Below are 21208 nucleotides of genomic sequence, written 5' to 3'. Positions count from 1 at the left end.
GAAGCAGGAACATTTGAAAAAAACCCTCTGGCACCTCATCCTCTATCCTAAGCATACCACTAGAGGAATTTAAAGCCTGTAGTGCACTGAAGGCAACAATATCAATAATAATATCCAAACCAGTTCAACTAGATTAATTCAACCCCACACTAACGCTTGACAGAATGGGCATGTCAGACAAATATTTAGTTCAGTCTATATTTTCTTCAACATCCAACGTCTGAAATTCAGTAAAAAATTGTAAGACATGCAACTAAGCAACACAAAATAACCCATTGTCAAGAGATTTTTAAAAAAATCAATGGTATCAGATTCAGAAATGACACTGATGTTGGAACTATCAGAGAGAGAATTTAAAATAACAATGATTAATATATTAAAGAATCTAGTGAAAAAGGTGAACATGCATGAAAAGATGGAAAATTTCCAGAGAAATGAAAACTATAAGAAAAAAATCAAATGGAAATGTTGGAAATAAAAATGTCAGAGATGAATTCCTCTAATGGGCTCATCAATTGATGGGACACAGTTGAGGAAAGATTCAATGAACTTAGAAATAGGTCAGTAGAAATTATCCAAGTGAAATATGAAATTGAGAAAAAAATGAAAAAACAAAACCCAGAACAGACTATCCCAGAGCTATGGAACTGTGGGACAGAGTCTAGCATACATATAATTGGAGTCTTATGAGGGGAGCTAAAAGAATGGGGCAGACAAAATATTTGAAGTGATAATGGTCTAAAATTTCCCAAGAATAATGAAAGACATCAAGCCATAGATCCAAGAATCTCAGAGAACTCTAAGTAGGATAATAGAAAAAAACAAACAAACAAACAAAAAACAATAACAAATACAAACCCTAGACATATCATAGTCTATTGAAAACAAAAGATAAAAGAGAATATACTTAAAGTAACCAAGAAAAATAATATCACATATAGAGGAACAAAGATAAGAATTACAGTAGGTTTCTTACAGGGAAATGAAGTTTTTAAGAAATCATAACCGAACACAAAATTTATATCACTGTCTCAAGAAAAAATATTAACCATTACCTGCTCCTTTCACAAAATTCACTTTCTATATAACATGCAGGTAATTTAAGCCAGTCATTTGGAGTCATAAAGAGTCTGGACTTAGATATACTTGGAAATCTGGAATGCAGTTTGGCCTTCTCAACCTCTTTAAATTCTTTCCTTGTATATATTTTGCCTGTAGGAAGAACAGTAATCTAAATTAGCATCCTCATCGCAACCCCAGTTACTCTTGGGCTATGAAATCTTATAACAATCAGCAAGAACTAAGTACCAGTCTCACACTGAAGAAGAGTTCTTTTGTCTTCATCCTTGTCATATTGTGCCTTTTTCAAAGGATCACGAAACGGTGGGATAGTAACCTAAAAAGGAAACACCTCGGGAAGCGGACTTGGCCCAATGGATAGAGCGTCCGCCTGCCACATGGGAGGTCTGCGTTTCAAACCCCAGGCCTCCTTGACCTGTGTGGAGCTGGCCCATGTGCAGTGCTGATGCGCACAGGAGTGGCCGTGCCACGCAGGGTTGTCCCCCATGTAGGGGAGTCCCACATGCAAGGAGCACGCCCCGTAAGGACAGTTGCCCAGTGCAAAAGAAAGTGCAGCCTGCTCAAGAATGGCACTGCACACACGGAGAACTGACACAAGGTGACGCAACAAAAAGGAACACAGATCCCCGGTGCCGCTGATAAGGACAGAAGCGGACAAAGAACACACAGCGAATGGACACACAGAGCAGACAACTGGGGGTGAAGGGAGAGAAATAAAGAAAAAATAAATCTTTAAAAAAATTTTTAAACACCTCTTTGAGGAATGAGCGGCAGGTCTGAATATTGAACTTTTTCAGTCTATCCTAAACATCCACATATGGTTCTTATACCAAAACAGCCAAACACTGTATCTAGACTAAAAGCAGACAAACCATTATATATATTTAACAGATTACAAAGAGATGAGAGCTCTCCAATAACTCTTTTAATGAAGTCAAAATGGCAAGATAAATTTTTGCTTCAAAATATAAGTTCAGTCTTCATAAAATTATTTTGTTGCCATCATAAATCCCCAAATTAAAAAAATTCCTTTACGATGAACAAAAGAAAAATACAACCATATATTCACATTAATCCCTAACATCCATAGTCAACAACATAATTAACAATTATGCAAAACCAAACCACTCAAAACTTAGATTATGAGAGAAGATATTGAAGCTCTAAATCTATTTTATTTTATTTCATTTTTTTAAATGACTGTTTTATTTTTTTTAAGCATTTATTTTATATATTTCTCTCCCCATCCCTCCTGTTGTCTGCGCTCTGTGTCCATTCGTTGTGTGTTCTTCTGCGTCCACCTGCATTATCCTGCAGCACTGGGAAACTGTGTCTCTTTTTTGTTGCATCATCTTGCTGTGTCAGCTCTCCCTATGTGCAGTGCCACTCCTGGGCAGGCTGGGCTTTTTTCACACAAGGCAGCTTTCCTTTTCAGGGCGCACTCCTTGCATGTGGGGGACCCCCACGCGGGGACGCCTCTGCATGGCACGGCACTTCTTGCGTGCAACAGCAGCACTGCACATGGGCCAGCTCACCACATGGGTCAGGAGGCCCTGGGGATCGAACCCTGGATCCTCCATATGGTAGACAGATGTTCTATCAGTTGAGCCATGTCCACTTCCCTAAATCTATTTTAATAAGAAATGTTATCAATATCAAAAATGACATTTCTACATAAGAAAACTGCATTCAGCAACAGTCACTTTCATGGCCTAGCTTATTCAATGCAATTCTACCGCAAGCTAAAAAGGCCATCTATGATATCTTTCTAATAATAATCAGGCTTGCTTTTCCATGTTAATTATAATACACAAAATGACCATGCTTTTATAGACGCAAGGAAGAGTGCTACTTATAAAATATTAAGAAAGCATTAACTCACTCTTAAAAGGGACAAAAACTGTACTATCACTTACAGATATTTGCATGTGACCTATTGATATATGAATAACAAATCAAATTTTAAATTAAGGAGAAAAACAATATTTAAAATGTTTTCCAACAATTATAAGTCCATCTGAGACTCTCCTAACTTTACCGACAAACAATTATAAAACATAAAAACTTGAGCGGAGGTATTTTGACCCAGTAATGCTCAAACTTTTTTATTTCATAACTTATTATTATTGTTACTCTTATTATAAACTCCAAAGAGTTTTTTATATATGTAGGTTAGAGTTATCAGTATTTACTGTATTAGAAATTAAAACAGAGAAAATTTTACATTACTTATTTTAAAATAACAATAAACCTGCTATATTTAACATAAGTTTTATGAAAAGTATTTCCAAAACAAAAATACTATTAGAAGAGTGCCAATATTTTAAGTTTCTTTAATGTCCTGCTTAATAGAAGACAACTGGATTCTCATATCTGTTTCTGTATCTGTTGAGAAATGTTTAATTTGACATATATAAAGAAAATCTATACAGAGAAGCATAGTTGGAAAAGGAAGAAGTATTTTAATAGCCTTTTCTGATAATTGTGGAAATTCTTCTTTGATACTATACTCAAACTTGACAAGGGGTAGTTTCTTAAAGATTAGTTACAATGTGGAATCTGAAAACTTATCAATGAACTTTTTAATATTCTGCTATATTAAAATCCATCAGTCTGTCTTGCATGTTAAATGGATGTTTTATCCATGTATGATTTTGTAACATCATAAATTGGTCATTTGGAAAAAACTGGATCGCTGAGTTACGTGAGATCTTCCAAACATCAACACATTTCATTATACAACATCAAAGAACCACATTCATTAATATTATTACCAATCTCATCAATAAAGTCTTTGAGTATTGGGATGCTGTCACACTCATTATGGTGAATAAGAACTTCCCAAGATTTGAAAGATTCAAGATTTGAAGATTCCCAAGATTTGAAGATTCTTTGAAAGTTCACATTTTATCACTGTAATATATAGTGCCAGTTGTTTTCCTTGAAGTGACAGGCTTACTTCATTTATTTTCAAGAAAATGTCTGCCAAATCGCCACAACTTAAATAGTTCGTAAGCTATTCTTACAAGTAAAATTGGTTTTCATGAAAAACAAAATCAACTAATAATTCAAACAGTCATACTGTATTTCAGAATGCAACAGAAGTGCTCTTTGTATACTTCCCATTTCATCACAACAGAGTATTAAAAAGTATTAAAAATGTCTCAAGGAGTGAGATTTAATAAAATCAACCATTTACTGTTTGATCAAGGATTTTAAGTAAAACTGCATTTTCTTTTTACTACAAGTACAGGACAGTGAAGAATATATCAACTACTAGTACAATTTGGTGACGTGCTTTAAGTTGTTCTAAGACACCAGTTTTACGCATCATTGTTTTTGCACCATTCAGTGCAAATATCAAAACAATGAAAAAGGCAAATAAAACATCATTTTTATGAAAATATGATTGGCCTAATAGACCCCCTGAAGGATTTCCCAAAGGTCCATGTACCTCACTTTGAGGACTACTTCTATAACCTAAAAGTGCTCAGATTTCCTTAAAAGGTCATCTATAAACTTCAGTTAGAAAGAAAGTATAGTAAAAGAATAGAATGTAATTTTGGTATCAAAATATCTGACTTCAAATTCCAACTCTGCCCCTTACTACCTGTCTTACTACTAGATGTTGTCTCTAAGACTCAGTTTAAATCTCACTTATAAAAATAGAATAGTACACATACACGCCAAAAAAAAAAAAAAGACCTAGAATTTCTGTGCAAATGCCAGCAGTTTAAAACGTCTATAATACAGATGAGGTGTTTTTTTTGTTTCATTTAATAATATCTACTACTAGTGAAAGTGTGGAAAAATGGACTCTGGTGTGAGTGTAAACATAAAATCTATCTGCAGGACAATTCAGCAATATAGATAAAAATCTGGCATGCCATACGGCAATTCTACAAGCAACTTTCCCAAAGGAAAAGATTTAAGAAATATATAGCTACGAGGATGTTCATTCTAATATCATTTAACAGCAACATGAAAAAAAAACCTAAATGTCTCAAATAGGTAATTCGTCAAATAAATGATGGTATAGCAAAATACCAAATATGATTAGAAACATCTATTGTTGGAGAAAATACAGCGCTACCTGGGACATGGAGACTGATTGACTATAGACAAAGAAAGATTTATTGAGAAGCTCTCCCTACGCAGGGGCTCTGAAGAGCAGACTTCAGCCCCCCCATCAGCATGGTGGGGGTCTAAAGAGAGACTTCAGCCCATTCCTAGAAGGGGGAGACTTGGATTTATCCAGAACTTTCCTAGGCAGGGAAAAGATAGTTGGTGGGAGGGGGTTGAGGGCCCTGAGTGAGGTGCAGGGGCCAATAGGAAGCCGTAGGGGTGAAAACTTTCCCTGACGATGACTAGAAGATAGTGGGTTAGGGAGTTAAGGTTTCTTGGAATGCTGCAGGAGCAGATGTTTTTTTGTTCTTTAGGAATTTTCTCTCTCTCTGATAGGCAGGTACGGAAGGTTTCCATTTCCCTTTACTTCCCTTCTCTATGTGGTTCCTTTGTTTAACCTGTGGGGAAGTGCAGTGCCCTTAGGCACATAGGCTTAAGGGGGATGAGGTTAGCCTTTCCCCAGTGCATATCAGGCGAACTGAGCTACAGCTTGTTAATTATTGCAAACCTCACATCTATGCTCTGCTCTTTACAGCTGTATGACCTGGACAAGTAACTTTGTACCTCATTTGCCTCATCTGTATACTACCTTACCCTGTAGGAGTGAAATTTAAATTAATTAGAAAAACAATAGTCCTAACACTCAATTAAGACCTCAATTCAAGGTAGCTGCTATTAATAATAGAATACCGTGCAATAATTAAAAATATATATTTGTATTTATTAACATAGAAAGAAGTAAACTATAAACTGTTGAGAAAAGCAGATTTTAAGACTAAATGTACACTATAATCTCAGTCCTGTAAAATAAAAATATACATATAGATATATGTAGAAAAAGTCTAGAAAGGTATACAAAAATATTAACAGTGAGTTAATTCTGGATAGTGGAATTAGGACTGATTTTAAGATTTTCTATATCAAAAGTCAATTTTTTTCATTTATCTATCATGAAAATGTGTTACTTTTGTAACAAATTTAAGTCTATGAAATTTTCAAATAGCTATTCTCAATTATTATACAAGATTTTCAAATTTTACAGAGATTTTAATTTACCTTTTTTTTTTTTTAATTTCTCTCCCCCCACCCCATTGTCTGCTTTCTGTGTCCATTCACTGTGTGTTCTTCTGTGTCCGCCTGGATTCTTGTCAGTGGCACCGGGAATCTGTGTCTCTTTGTTACGTCATCTTGCTGCGTCAGCTCTCCGTGTGGCACCACAACTGGGCAGGTTGTGCTTTCTTTGCGCAGAGTAGCTCTCCTTTCACGTGGGGCTCCCCTGCACAGGGTATACCCCTGCGTGGCAGGGCACTCCTTGCGCGCACCAACAATGTAGAGTGGGCCAGCTCACCACATGGGTCAGGAGGCCCTGGGTTTGAACCCCGGACCTCCTATGTGGCAGGCAAACACCCCATCTCTTGAGCTAAATCTGTTTCCCTAATTTACTTTGGTCTTTGCCTTTCTTTACCTTCTAAGATGTGGAGACAAGAAACTATTCTTAAAATGTGACTGCATACTTAGGGACTCACTACAGGATTACTCATATATTAGGGCTGCTCAAAACCACCAAACACATAATACCAAGGTTAAAATTAGAGATCTACCCTACCTTCAGAAAATTGGGGTCCACTTTGCTCCTATAAAAAGGATCATACTCTTTTGGATCATAATGTTCTATAAATGCATTTCCCTAAAGGAAGGAAATAAAACCACACATAAAAACAAGAAGTACACAATTAGTTTTCAGCACTACAGGATATGAGTCAAATACAAAATTCCATTCTTAAACTTCAAAGTGACATTGATGACAAATTCAAAGAGGAATAAGTCAAATTTGAAATTAATTTATCCAAGTAATAAATATTATAGTGATGGAAGGAATCTACTTAAAATTTGCAAGATTTTAATAAAGAATCTTGGAACACTAAAAGATTTGGGAATTTGTTTTTAAATGCTTACTAGTCAAAAGTCTCAAATCTCTCAGTGTATAACAGATATTTTATAGGCTTGCAAAAAATTGAGTTGTAGAACAAAAGAGTCCTGAACCCAGAGTGCAAAAATTTTTAATTGGTAAATACAATTAATAATTCCATGATAAAAAAAGAAAAAGACAATATAGTTCTAATGTACACATTTAAATCCAGGTCTACCCCTCCACCTTCCACATGCACTGGATTTAAGAATAGTATATACTATAACTGAGTATAGGTTATACATATAGAATATAGAGAAAGGAGAGGCAGACTATTTGGACATTTATAAATGAACAAATATAACCATAGTTTTTAAAACAACTGTAAAAAGCATCAAATGATTTAGTACCTTTTTATTTACATGTTTTAAAAAATTATCTAATTCTTCTTGTCTCCTTTTTTCAATCTTCTTATGTGAAGGAACTTTTTCTATAATTTTCTTCTGGAGAGGGTCTGCCACATGGTCAACCCACCTTTTATGTAACATCTCTTTTCTTCTTGCATTTAAGAAGTCATGATGTTGTAAATACTTATCTAGTTCCTAGTAAACAGGGACAGAAAAGGTAAATGTACTAAAACTGTCTGTTCTAAAATTTAAGCTTAATTCATACTCATAATAACCCAGAATGTACGGTATATGAATATATCTCAATAAAACTGCTTTTTAAAAAAGTAGATAAATTAAAAATAAATAAAATAATCTTTAAAAAAAGAATAACCCACAAAGAGTTTTGTTAATTCAGTCATACTGTGTGACATGTACTATGCTGGAATATATGGATAATACAGACAATATGCCTGCTTTCCAAGGGGGAGTGGGGCAGACTACAAAACAAATGCAATGGGAGGAGGGACAATATAGCAAGACAGATGCATATAAAGTAACTGAAGATATAGATGAGGCAGGACAGAATAGGGACCTGAGGAAGAAGGGCAGAAAATCCCAAGTACCAATTCTCAGAACACAAACATTCTTATTGGAATGCAACTTGTAACATTTTTGCACAGCAGAAAAGAGAAAAACAGAAAGTTCCCTGACCACCCACCTACTGTCATAAACATTTCGCACAGTAAACACACTGTGCAGGGCTGGTGGACAGTATCTCTAGGCCGTGGACAGTTTCTCTAGGCCGTGTCTCCCTAACTTCAGATAATAGCACACTCCAACCATTCCCAATGAATAGTTCCTTTCCTTTAAAAAGAACAATAAAGAAAATTCTTAAGAACATTAAAGAGGTAACCCACTCCAGTGTTTAGCGTGCCTCACAAGGATGTTCTTCTCTAATTAAACTGTCTCACGTGGACATTCTTCTCTAGTTAAATCCATTCTGCCGTTTAAAGCCTTGTTCTTACCTATGCGTGCCTGAGAATGTTCCAGTTACAGCTCTAAAAGATGAGCTCATTGACAGTAATTCTGTAGAAACCCCACAAAGATGAAACAGCAAGTGAATGGGGGAAAGCCTTATAAAGTGTCTGTGAAGGAATCCCCACCAAGTATGGGAAGAAAGGAAGTCTATTAGAGAAATCTCAGAGATCACTTAAGGTTAATTCCAGGTGGTAATAAGTATCTTTCCTTCATTCTGTTTTCTATATTTTCTAAAATGTTCATAATGAGGAGGTACTACATCTAAAACGCAAAAACAGAAAATATTTTTAAGACATACTAAAACCCATTCTTACCTTAATTACATAATTTTCTCTATATAAGATTGATTGAATAGCTGTATCAACATCTTCATTAGCTAATGCCTAAAATGACAGAATTAAACTTTGAAAATTAAATCTTGAAAAATTATTAGTATGATCTAGACTCATATTTTATATGATATACATATCCCTGAAAAGTTCTGTATAAATCCAGTTTTCGTACCTCAAATCATATCAAATATCTTTTAAGACGGGGGCTCTTAACAAGGGGTCCATGAGCTTGAATTGAAATTGAGAAAACATTATTCTTGTGGGGACGTATTGGTGCAGATGTGATAGATTTATTAAATAATACACAGTATAGTGTGGACTTAGTGAGGGGTCTGTGGTTTTCACCTAATTGGCAAAGGGGTCTGTGGAACACAAAAGGTTAACAACCCCTGTTTTAAGAGTATGTGATCTTTCTGCTCTCTGATACAACTCATTCTAGGGTAAAAAATAACCCAGATCACAGACATTTGAGTCCCAAAATGGTCAAATGACAGGCCCAGAGTCACACTGTAGTTAGAACCCATCTTTCCTCACATCCTAAAATAAATGTTATTACTTTTCTGGGTTAAAATTGATACAAAGACCTCCATTTGAGGCTTTTCAACTGCCTAAGGGAGACCAATCTACCCTGATTCTTACAGAACTAGCTATACATCAGTAGTCTCATTAAAAGCTCAGTGCTGCTTAAGGCAAGCTCCCCACCTAGAAGAAACGTCACTAGTGTAAAAATAATAAAATATTTTAAAATAGCTTCTTTTCAGTCTCCTGATCTGCTTTCTGTTCCTCCATAATAAATTCACAGATTCACCCAATGTTGTACTTGAAAATTATTTAAACATAAGCAAAAATAGAAAGTCTGTGGATAAAATGTCAAGGAAATGGGTTATGTTTTTATTCATAAACTTACAGATATACATGAAAGGTAAAATTACAATCAGACAGCTGATTTGTTCTTCGCAACCTGAAAGAAATCTCTTATTGTAATACGCAGAAACTTGCTCTTAAAGTCTTCCTATATTCATTTAATTAATTTGTCCATAGCCATTGACAAATTACCTGAAAGACTAAAACAATTTTTTTCAGATAGTAGGGATATAAATGTAGTTGTGATAAATTCATTTGGTCATCAGTAAAGATTCTGAACCTATTTAGATATTTTCAGATTTAAAAGCAATATAATCTTTAGGAATGGCTTGTAACAATGTTAGTCTTTTCCATTTTCATAATGCCAAAAAATATGAGAGGTTGATTTCTAGCAGAGAATTACCTTTGAAATCCTCTGATAATTGAACAAAACTAAAATATTCTCAAAGCAACTGTCAGTGAAAACAGTTATCTTCAGTTCCAACTATTCTTATGTACAGAACAGAAGAATAAACTCTCATAATCTAAGTCTTATCCTGCACCATTACACCGGAGGAAATCAAGGCTCAGAGAGGTTAAGTAAAAAAACTAGACACCTAGAAATTCCTGAGCTGAGCTAGGATTTAAATTCAAATGTGTCTAACTCCAAATTATTTTATTTTTTGTTCTTTCTGCCTCAGAAAGAAGAGTTGCTATTCCTGGCAAGTCTATTGTTTTCAACCAAGGTGGATACTGAATTAATACTCTAGAAAAAATATAGAGAGTAATAATCTGAAGACCCAATGGAGAGTGGCCAAAGGCAGGGAGAAACAGGTGGGTAGTTAACACTTTGAAGAAGGGAACAATAATGAATAAGTTTTATGGGCTTTTGCCTGAAAGCAGGTTGTAGTCAGAGTCAAAGGAGGTGGCTAAATCTTAAAAGACATGAAAATTTGTCGGTTCAAGAATTAGAAGGTAGACATCAAGGCAATAATGGGAACTAGAAGGTGAAAGGCAAATGCCTGAAAGAAGAGAACCATAGAGCAGTTGCCATAATTTCTGCAAATGAACTGACCAAATCACCGGCAGATCCTTAAACTATGTATACACATGGAAGACTCCAAGCAGCCTAGCTAAGGATAAAATAACCACACAGAGATTATCTACTCCCAACTGAAGAAGAGAAAAAGATTGGCATTTGAATTAAGTCAAGTACAACTGCTTGCTAAAGTAAAAGCTCAATATTCTTTACAGGAACATAACAGAAATCAGATATTCTACACAAAGTATCATTCATAGTGCCCAAAATGTAAGCTAAAATTACTAGACCCACAAAGAAACAGGAAAATGTGACCCATACTTAGAGAAAGACAATCAATGGGGACCAACTTAAGATGAACTATATGTTGAGAATAGCAGGCAAGGATTTTAAAGTAGTTATTATTACTATGATATTACTATGCTTAAAAATTTAAAGGAAAATATGCTCATAATTGATAGAAAATCTCAGCACAAAAAACAACTACAAAATTTAAAAAAGAGAAAAATAGAAACTACAAAAAAGAACCAAATGGAAAATATACTTTTTAAATTAAAAAAATATATCTTATGGGAAGCAGATGTGGCTCAAGAGAGTGGGCTCCTGTCTACCATATAGGAGGTCCAGGTCATATAGGACTCCTGGGCCCTCCTGGTGAAGGGAGGCTGGCCCACACAGCAAGCTGGCAAGCAGAGAGCTGGCCCACGTGGAGTGCTGGCCTGCATGGAGAGCTGGCGCAGCAAGAAGATGCAACAAAAAGACACAGAGGAGCAACAATAAGAGACACAGCAGACCAGGGAGCTGAGGTGGTGCAAGAGACTGAGCAACTCTCTCCCACTCCAGAAGATCCCAGGATCGGTTCCTGGTGCTGCCTAAAGAGAAGACAAGCAGACACAGAAGAACACACAGCAAATGGACACAGTGAGCAGACAGTGAGCACAGAACAATGGGGGGGGGGGGGAATTATATAAATATTTTTAAAAAGAAAATAAAAAACGTATCTCCATGTTCTTAACAACAGATTGAAGATGAAAGGAAAAAAGAAGAGTCAGCGATCTTGAAGACAACTCATTAGAAATGATCCAGTCTGAAATACACAGAGAAAAAAGATTGGGGGAGGGGAAATAAACAGAGACGTAATGACCTATGGGATAATATCAAAAGGTCCAACATGGCTAGAGACCCAGAAGTGTGGAATAAAAGAATGGAGCAGAAAACTGAAGCAATAATGGCTGGGATGAGTATTTCCATTTTCATACAAAATAAGCATAACAGAGAACAGACTTACCCTCTGACTGGAATAACTTGAAAAGAGGACAAAATAAATGAAACTCTTTCCAAGACACTAGTCATCAGGCAGTGAAGGACAGTGGCCCATGAAAAACAGAGGAAAAAAAGATGAGCCCTATGATAGCCCAGCTTAGTGCCTAGAGAGAATCTTCAGACTGAGGCATAGAGAGGAAGAATGCTGTAAAGCTTGGCTGTTTCCCTGAACTGAGGAGAAGACATGGAAGTTTGAGGAGGCCAGGGCAGCTAGAGTTCGATAGGGCAGAGTACCGAAGCGGGAAAGCTATAGAGAAAGAGCTCTGGAGATCTACAAAGGGTCAAATCTCCAGAGAGTCCCCCTTGAATACTAAATAGTGCATGCGTGTGGGAAAACTATCCAAAGAAATACTGGACAAAGAAATGCATGAAAGGATTAGGGAGAACAATCCCTAGAAATCAAAAGGCCCAGCAGTTGTTCCTCTTAACACCAACCGAAGTGAAAAATCCCATGGTTCCCAAGTAATAGAGTACCTTGGAGGGATTTTGTATTAGTAGTAGAGTAAAATTAGCCCTACACTAGCTGCTGCTGTGGTCCTTCCTAACAAAGCTGAAAGGATCTGACTGGGTTCAAGTAAGTTAATGGTCTACCAGAACAAAGCTCAAGAATACTTACAGGAGAGAAGTGAATGTGGCTCAAGAAATTGGGCTCCCATCTACCATATGGGAGGTCCATGGTTCAGTGCCCAGGGCCTCCTGGTAAAAGCAAGCTGGCCCACATGGTGAGCGGGCCCGAGTGGAGAGCTGGCCCACGCACAGTGTTGGCCCTCATGGCAAGCTGACCTGAGCAGAGAGCTGGCGCAGCAAGATGACACAACAAAAAGAGACACAGAGGAGAGATGACAAGAGACACAACAGACCTGGGAGCCAGGGGGGCCCAAGAGACTGAGCACCCCTCTCTGACCTCCGGAAGGTCCCAGGATCGATTCCCAGTACCGCCTAAAGAGAAGACAAGCAGACACAGAAAAATGCACAGTGAATGGAGAGATCAAACAATGAGGGGGAGAGGGGAGAAATAAGTAAATAAATCTTAAAAAATAATATTTATGGGAATATCCAGGACTCAAGATAAAAATTCACAACATCTGACACACAAACAGAATTCACCAGGCATGCAAAGAAGCAGGAAAATTTGACCAAAAATAAGGAGAATATCAATCAAAATATCTCCAGAAAGGACAAAGATGATATAATTAGTAGATATGGACATTAAAATAGTTATACCTGTAGTTTCTAGGTTCAAAAAGCTAGAGGAAAGAGCACACATACTGAGACTGTGAAGATATAAAAAAGAACTAAATAAAACTTCTGGGGGGGGCAGTTATGGCTCAAGCAGTTGAGCACCCGCCTTCCACATGGGAGGTCCCAGGTTCGATGCCCAATGCCTCCTGGAAAAAAAAACAAAAAAACTTCTAAGATCAAAAATAACAATGACTGAAATGAAAGATACACTGGATAGGCTTAATAGCAGATTAGATATTAAAGAAGAAAAGATCAAAAAACTTAAACCATAGCAATAGAAACCATCCAAAATGAAACACAAGGGGAAAAAAAGAATGAAAAATTTAACATTATCAGTGAGGTATGGGACAGACATTTTCAGACTGGATTAAAAAGCAAAGCCTAACCATATGCTGCTTTACAAGAAACCTACTTTAAATATAAAGATACAAATAGGTTAAATGGTAAAAGTATGGAAAAAGATATATCATGCTTAAAACAATAAAAAGAAACTTGGAGTGTCTGTATCAATACCAGATAAAGTGGATTTCAACACAAGCAATATCACTTCCGGGATAAAGAAGGTCATTTCAAAATGATAAAGAGATCATCAAGAAGACATCATTCTAAACATTTATGTACTTAATGATAATACCTCAAAATGCATAAAGCAAAAACTGATAAATGTACAAGAAACTGACAAATCCACAATTATCACTGATTTCAACATTTCTCCCTCAATAATTGATCAAAATAAATACAAAGAGGGAAGCGGATGTGACTCAGGTGACTGAGTTCCCACCTACCACATGGGAGATCCATCATTTGGTTCCCAGTGTCACCTAAAGAAGACAACAAGCTGGCATGACGGGCAGGCATGGAAAGCTGATGCAATGAGAAGACACAACAAGAGACACAAGAAGAAAAAACATAATGAGAGATACAACAAAGCAGGGAGCAGGGGTTCCAGTACCTCCTAAAGAAGACAATAAGCTGACACGACAGGCAAGCGTGGTGGCTAGCACACCAAGATGATGCAACGAGAGACACAGGGAGGGAAAACACAATGAGAGACACAACATGGCAGGGAGTGGAGACGGCTCAGCAATTGGGTGCCTCCCTCCCACATCAGAGGTCCCAGGTTCGGCTCCCAATGCCTCCTAAAGAAACAAGGAAAACAAACAGATAAAGCAAGTGCAAACAACGAGGGGGTAGGGAGAAATAAATAAAATAAAATCTAAAATAAATAAATAAATACAAAGAAAGTCAGTAAGGATATAAAAGACATAAATAACACTATCAACCAACTTAACCTAATGGCATTTTTAGAACATTCCAACCAACAACAGCAGAATACACATTTTTTTCAAGTAAACATGGAACACTTACCAAGATAAATCATATTCTGGGTCACAAAACTTTAAAGAGTTCAAATCAATAAAGTTTTTTTGTTTGTTTTTTGAGGTACCAGAGCCGGGATTGAACACAGGACCTTATACTTGGGAAGCTGGTGCTCAACCACTGAGCCATATCAGCTCCCCTGAGTTGGCTTTTTCATTTGTTTTGCTTGTTGTTTGTTTTTGTTGTTTTTTTTAGGAGGCACCGGGAACCAAACCCAGGACCTCCCATATGGGAAGCAGGTGCTCACTTGCTTGAGCCACATTCACTCCCCACCAACAAAATAAAGTTTTTCCTTAAACAAATTGAATTTAATTAGAAATCAAAAAGAAAAAAATACCTGGAATACCCCCAAATATCTGTAAACTAATTAATATGCTTCTTAATAACTAATGGGTCAAAGAAGAAATAAACAGAATTAGGAAGTATTAAGAACTGAATGAAAATGAAAAACAACAAATCCAAATCTGTAGGGTGCAATTAAAGCACTAAGCACTAGGAGGCAAATGTTTAATACTAAACAACCATGTTAGAAAACAAGAAAGGTCTCAAATAAATGACCTAAACTGCCAGCTTAAGAAAACAGAAAAGGAAAAACAAATTAGACCCAAAATAAGCAGAAGAAAGTAATACACTCATGAAATAGAAAATGAAAAAACAACAAATAAAAAAGTTCATTCTTTGGGAAGATCAATAAAATTGATAAACCTCTAGCCACACTGATCAGGGGGAAAAAAGAGATAAGATAAAAATTACCAATATCAGGAATGAGAAAGTTGTCATCATTACATATGCTATAGCTATTAAACGGTAATAAGAAAATATTGCTAACAACTTCATGCCAGTAAATGTGAAAATTTGGATGAAATTAATCAATTCCCTGAAAATCTCAAACAACAAAGGCCATTAAAGAAGATACACTGAATAGCACTAGATTAGTAGTAAGTTAATTTTTTATTAAAGATCTTCCCACAAAGGAAACTCCAGGCCCAGCTAGCTACAATAATGACTTCTAGTAAAACCTTACAAAAGAAATATAAATTCTATACAATCTCTCCTGGAAATCTGAAAATGAGAGACTACTTTCCAACTTATTCTATGAGGCCAGCATTACCCTAACACTAAAACTTTAGATCATTATCTTTTATGATTGTACATGAAAAAGTTCTAAAAAAATTTTTGGCAATTTGAATAAAATTGGTAACTTACTACGACCAAATGAAGTTTGTCCCAGGAATGAGGAATGCAATGCTAGTTTTAACATTAGAAAGTCCATCAAATGTAATTCACCAAATCAATAGAATAAAAAAAAAGTAAACCCATATGTCTCCCCAGTAGTTGCAGAAAAACATCTGAGAAAACAGAAGATTTATTCCTAAAAAAACTTTGCAAACTAGAAATTAAAAGGAACTTCCTCAATCTGATAAACGGTATTGCCAAAAAAAACCATAGTAACATCACACTTATAGTAATAGAAGAAACCCTAGCATTGATGTGGAAAAAGTGGCCACAGTACTTGCTGAGGGCAGGGAGAGGGAAGAAGAGATGTGATGTGGGGGCATTTTTGGCACTTGGAGTTGTCTTAAATGATACTGCAGGGTCAGATGCTGGACATTCTATATCCTGCCATAACCCACTGAATGTACTGTGGGAAAGTGTGAACTACAGGGTAAATTATTATCCATATGGAGCAGTAGTGCTCCAAAATGTGTTTGCTGAGTGTGATGAGTGTCATAATGATGGAGGAGGTTGTTGGTGTGGGAGGAGTGGGGTGGGGAGGTAGGGGTTTACGGGAACCTCTTATGTTTTTTTTAGTGTAACATTTTTTGTGATGTATATATCTTCAAAAAAATACAATTTACAAAAATGATGGGGGTGAGGAGTGGTTTATATGGGAACCTCCTATGTTTTATTATATTTTATTTTTTAAAGATTTATTTATTTCTCTTCCCTTCCCCTCCCCACCCCACTTGTCTGTTCTCTTTGTCTATTTGCGCATCTTCTTTGTCCACTTCTTTTGTTGTCAGCAGCACCGGAATCTTTGTTTCTTTTTGTTGCATCATCTTGTTGTGTCAGCTCTCCGTGTGTGCAGCACCATTCCTGGGCAGGCTGCACTTACTTTTGCACTGGGCGGCTCTCCTTACAGGGTGCACTCCTTGCACGTGGGGCTCCCCTATGCGGGGGACACCCCTGCATGGCAGGGCACTCCTTGCGTGCATCAGCACTGCGCATGGGCCAGCTCCACATGGGTCAAGGAGGCCCAGGGTTTGAACCGCGGACCTCCCATGTAGTAGACAGATGCCCTAACCACTGGGCCAAGTCCGCCGCCTCCTATGTTTTTTTAATGTAATGTTCTGTGTGATCTATTAACTTTAATTTTTAAAAAGTGTTAAAAAAAAAAAAAAAAAGACTATCTGCTTTCCCCCTAAGATCAGAAATAACACAAGGATGTCTATTTGCACCACTTGTATTCAACATTATACTGAGGATTCTAGAGAGTACACTAAGGCAAGAAAATGAAATAAAAAGCATCCAGATTGGAAAGAAAAAAGTCAAACCTTTAGTTGCAGATAACACAAACATATATGTAGAAAATCCTATGAAATATTAAAAAACACTAAGATTTATAAGATTAAAAATACAAGATTAATATAAAAATCAGCTGTACATCTATATACCAACCAGCAAGAAATAAGAAATCAGAAATTGGAATTTTTTAAAAACAGTATTATTTTAAAGGGGACCAAAAATTACATACTATTTAGGGATAAATCTGACAAAAGTTCTAAACTACACAATGAAAACTACAAGGCACCACTAAGAAACTGAAGATCTATAAAAATTGATAAATACACTATGTTCATGGATTAGAACACTCAAAAATTCTCCTCAAATTGATCGATGATTGATTCAATGCAGTCTCAATCAAAATGCCAGCAGGATTTTTGTAGACCATGACAAGCTAATTATATTTAATTCATACAGAAATGCAAAGAGCCTTGACTAGCCCAAACAACTATGAAAACAGAATTGGATGGGAAGCGGACTTGGCTCAATGGATATAGCATCTGCCTACCACATGGGAGGTCCACAATTCAAACCCCGGGCCTCCTTGACCTGTGTGGAGCTGGCCCATGTGCCGTGCTAGGTAGGGGTGTCCCCCACGTAGGGGAGGCCCATGAGCAAGGAGTGCGCCCCATAAAGGAGAGTCACCCAGAGCAAAAGAAAGTTCAGCCTGCCTAGGAGTGGCAGCCGCACACATGGAGAGTTGACGCAGCAAGATGATGCAACAAAAAGAGACACAGATTCCCAGTGCTGCTGACAAGAATAGAAGCGGACACAAAAAAATACACAGCAAATGGACACAGAGAACAGACAACTGGGGTGGGAGAAAGGGGAGAGAAATAAATAAAAATAAATCTTAAAAAAATAAATAAATTGGAGGACTTACACTACCCTTACCTGAGTTTAAGTCCTATTATAAAGCTACAGTAATTAAGACAGTATGGCATTGGCAAAAACACTGAAAAATAAATAGAATAAAATATCCAGAAATAAATCTTTACATATCTAGTCAATTGATTTTAGAAGGAAAGTACAAGGGCAATTCAGTGGGAAAAGGATAGTTTTTCAACAAATGGTGCTGGAACAATTAGAAATCCATATGCAAAAAAAAAAAAAAAAAACACCTTTGATTCATTCCTCACACCATTAAAAAATCAGGAAAGTGGATGTGGGTCAAGTGACTGGGCTCCCATCTACCATAGAGGAGGTCCCGAGTTCGATTCCTGGGGTCTCCTGCTGAAAGCAAGCTGGCCTGCCCAGAGAGCTCTGAGCAGAGCTGGCACAACAAGATGACTCAACAAAGGAGACACAGAAGAGGGACAATGGGAGACACATTGAACCAGGTAGCTGAGGTGGCTCAAGCAACTAAAAGCTAAAAATTAAAAATCAACTAAAACTGGATCACAGGTAAAACCTAAAACTATAAAACTTCTAATAGAAAACACAGGAGAAAATCTCTGTGACTTTGGGTTAAAACAAGATTTTTAGATGTAACACCAAAAGCACATTCCATCAAAGAAAAAAAATGGATAAACATCATCAAAATTAAAAACTCTTTTGCATCAAAAAAAAATCAAGAAAATGAAAAGAAAACTTACAGAATGGGAGAACATATTTGGAAGTCATCTATCTGATAAGGGTTTAATATCCAGAATATATGAAGAACTTACAAATCAACAGCAAAATGACAAGCAACTGGATTTAAAAATGGGCAAAGGACTTGAACAGACATTTCTTCAAAGAAGATAAACAAATAGCCACTAAGCTCATCATTATTCATCAGGGAAAAGCAAATCAACATTTTAAACCCACTAGGATGACTAAGGACCAAAAATATCAAGGGTTGGCAAGGATGAGGAAAAACTGAACCCTTACATTGCTAATAAGAATGTAAAACAGAGCAGCTGCTGTGGGAAAGTTTGGCAGTACCTCAAAAAATTAAGCAGCGTTGGGAAGCAGATTTGGCTCGATGGACAGAGAATCCGCCTACCACATGGGAGGTCCAGGGTTCAAACCCAGGGCCTCCTGACCCGTATGATGAGCTGGCCCATGCACAGCGCAAGGAGTGCCCTGTCACGCAGGGGTGTCCCCCGTGTAGGGGAGCCCCACATGCAAGGTGTGCCCCATAAGGAAAGCTGCTCAGTGTGAAAAAAGTGCAGCCTGCCCAGGAGTGGTGCCACACACACACAGAGCTGACACAGCATGATGCAACAAAAAGAGACACAGATTCCCAGTGCCGCTGACAAGAATATAAGCAGACACAGAAGAACACCCAGTAAATAGACACAGAGAACAGACAACTGGGGCAGGGGTGGAAGGGGAGAGAAATAAATAAGTAAATAAGTAAATAAATTAATGTAGATGTTAAATTGGGGTGTATCCATATAATGGAATGGCATTCAGCAATAAAAAGGAATGAAGTATTGATAAATGCAACATGGATGAAACACAAAATTATGCTGAATGAAAGCCAAAGATAATAACATACTCTAAGATTCCATCTATACAAAATTTTAGAAAATGCAAACTACAGTGGCAGAAAACAAATCAGTGGTTGCTTTGAGTGGGAAGGGAGGATTGCAAAGGGACGTTACCACAGCAATAAGGAAACCGGGGATTGATGAATAAGTTCATTGATTGTGGTGATGATTTCAGGCACGTATACATACACCAAAACCAAGCAAATTGTATACTTTATATGCAGTTCATTGGATATTAATCATATATCTTAATAAAGCTATTTAGAGAAAAATAAAAATCTAAAAAATACAATCTATCAAAATTTGGGAGAGGCGACTTAAAAAGAAAGGTATACAGTCAATGACTTAGGCTTCCACCCGTAAGGTAGGAAATGGAGAGCAAAGTAAACACAAAGCTAGTAGAAGCAAAGAAATAATAACGATCAGAAATCAAAGAAATAGAAAAAACTAATTTAAGCACAAGCCACTTCTCACTGAAACTAACCAAGTAAAAGGTTCAAAATGCCATGCTATTGTACCTCCATCAAAGAAAGTGGCTGTGGTTCCAACCATTCTTTTGAGCTCTTGAGCCTCGGAAGTTTGTCAGTTATCAGCTCATCACTGTCTAAATTTTTCATTGTGGTCACAACACAGAGTCCCTAGAAAAACTGAAAATTTACTAATTTAGTAATAAAAACTCAGAATCATCTTATTTTCTCTTCTGTTTAATAAATACTTGTAACCAATGAATGGCCATGGAACAGATTCTGAAAATTAGCTATTCACACTTTCCCGAAAAGGAGGCCTTTCACCGTAGGCTTGGGACGATGTCTCAGAGCCAGTCTTCTTCAGGAAAGGGAGGTCCCTCTTTGGACTGAACCCCCTCCCACCTCCGCCCCATTCTGCGATGGTTTCCAGAGGCCTATTATGTGTTCCATTCAAGTGTGTGTGGCAGTTTCAGCCTGGCCTATTATGACTCTGGTGGCCGTCATAATAGGTACATTTTCTGGGTATGAAGCACAGGCTGGGCTGCTTAGAGAGGGATTTTCAGATGGGAAGGGAGGGGCTTTCAGACAAAATAGGCCAGTCTTCAGCCTGAGCGCCCCAAAGCTCACCCCAAGGACTGTATAAGGGCGAAGCTGTCATTAGCGTGTCATTAGCGTGCGCTCGTGGTAGACGACAGCAGCCACCCACCCCCACCCCCACCCCCCAGCAACCTGACCGCCTGTCTGCAAGATACTCCGCGGCCTCGAGCCCCCAGGCTTGGGCCTTCGGCCTCGTGCGCGGACACTGCGCGCGCCGGTGACGCCCCAGGCCCGGGGCGAGGTTCGTAGGCTGCGACGGGCACCTCGGCTTCCCTCCCGGGCCTGGCAGGGCCTCCGGCTGTGTCACACCACACAGGGAACCCGGGGTCGTCCGCTGCGGCGGGAAAGCGAGCCCGCCCGGCTTGCGGCCCATTCGGCCCGAGCCCGCCGCTTCGAATGTGA

The 21208-nt window shown here is 37.7% G+C and overlaps 1 protein-coding gene across 6 annotated transcripts in view; it reads right to left on the bottom strand.

The window, feature by feature from the left end:
- The window catches only part of LOC101414038 (protein FAM228B), a 76142-nt gene extending 54983 nt beyond the window's left edge, over positions 1 to 21159 (bottom strand). For 2 of the 6 annotated variants that reach the window (XM_058287694.2, XM_071211900.1), the window contains exons 1-7: positions 20939 to 21076; positions 20261 to 20389; positions 8856 to 8924; positions 7525 to 7716; positions 6812 to 6892; positions 1309 to 1396; positions 1056 to 1212 (exon numbers count right to left, since the gene is read on the bottom strand). In XM_058287694.2, coding sequence (XP_058143677.1) covers positions 1056 to 1212; positions 1309 to 1396; positions 6812 to 6892; positions 7525 to 7716; positions 8856 to 8924; positions 20261 to 20359 — 686 coding nt within the window. In that variant the 5' untranslated portion in view covers positions 20360 to 20389; positions 20939 to 21076. The other 4 variants (XM_058287693.2, XM_058287699.2, XM_071211899.1 and 1 more) reach the window with 4 other exon arrangements.
- Positions 21160 to 21208: the final 49 nt, after the last annotated feature.

This window comes from Dasypus novemcinctus, chromosome 25, assembly GCF_030445035.2.
Source record: "Dasypus novemcinctus isolate mDasNov1 chromosome 25, mDasNov1.1.hap2, whole genome shotgun sequence".
Taxonomy (NCBI): domain Eukaryota; kingdom Metazoa; phylum Chordata; class Mammalia; order Cingulata; family Dasypodidae; genus Dasypus; species Dasypus novemcinctus.
Note: the sequence above shows the minus strand (reverse complement) of the source record. Positions and strands in the feature narration are given on the sequence as shown.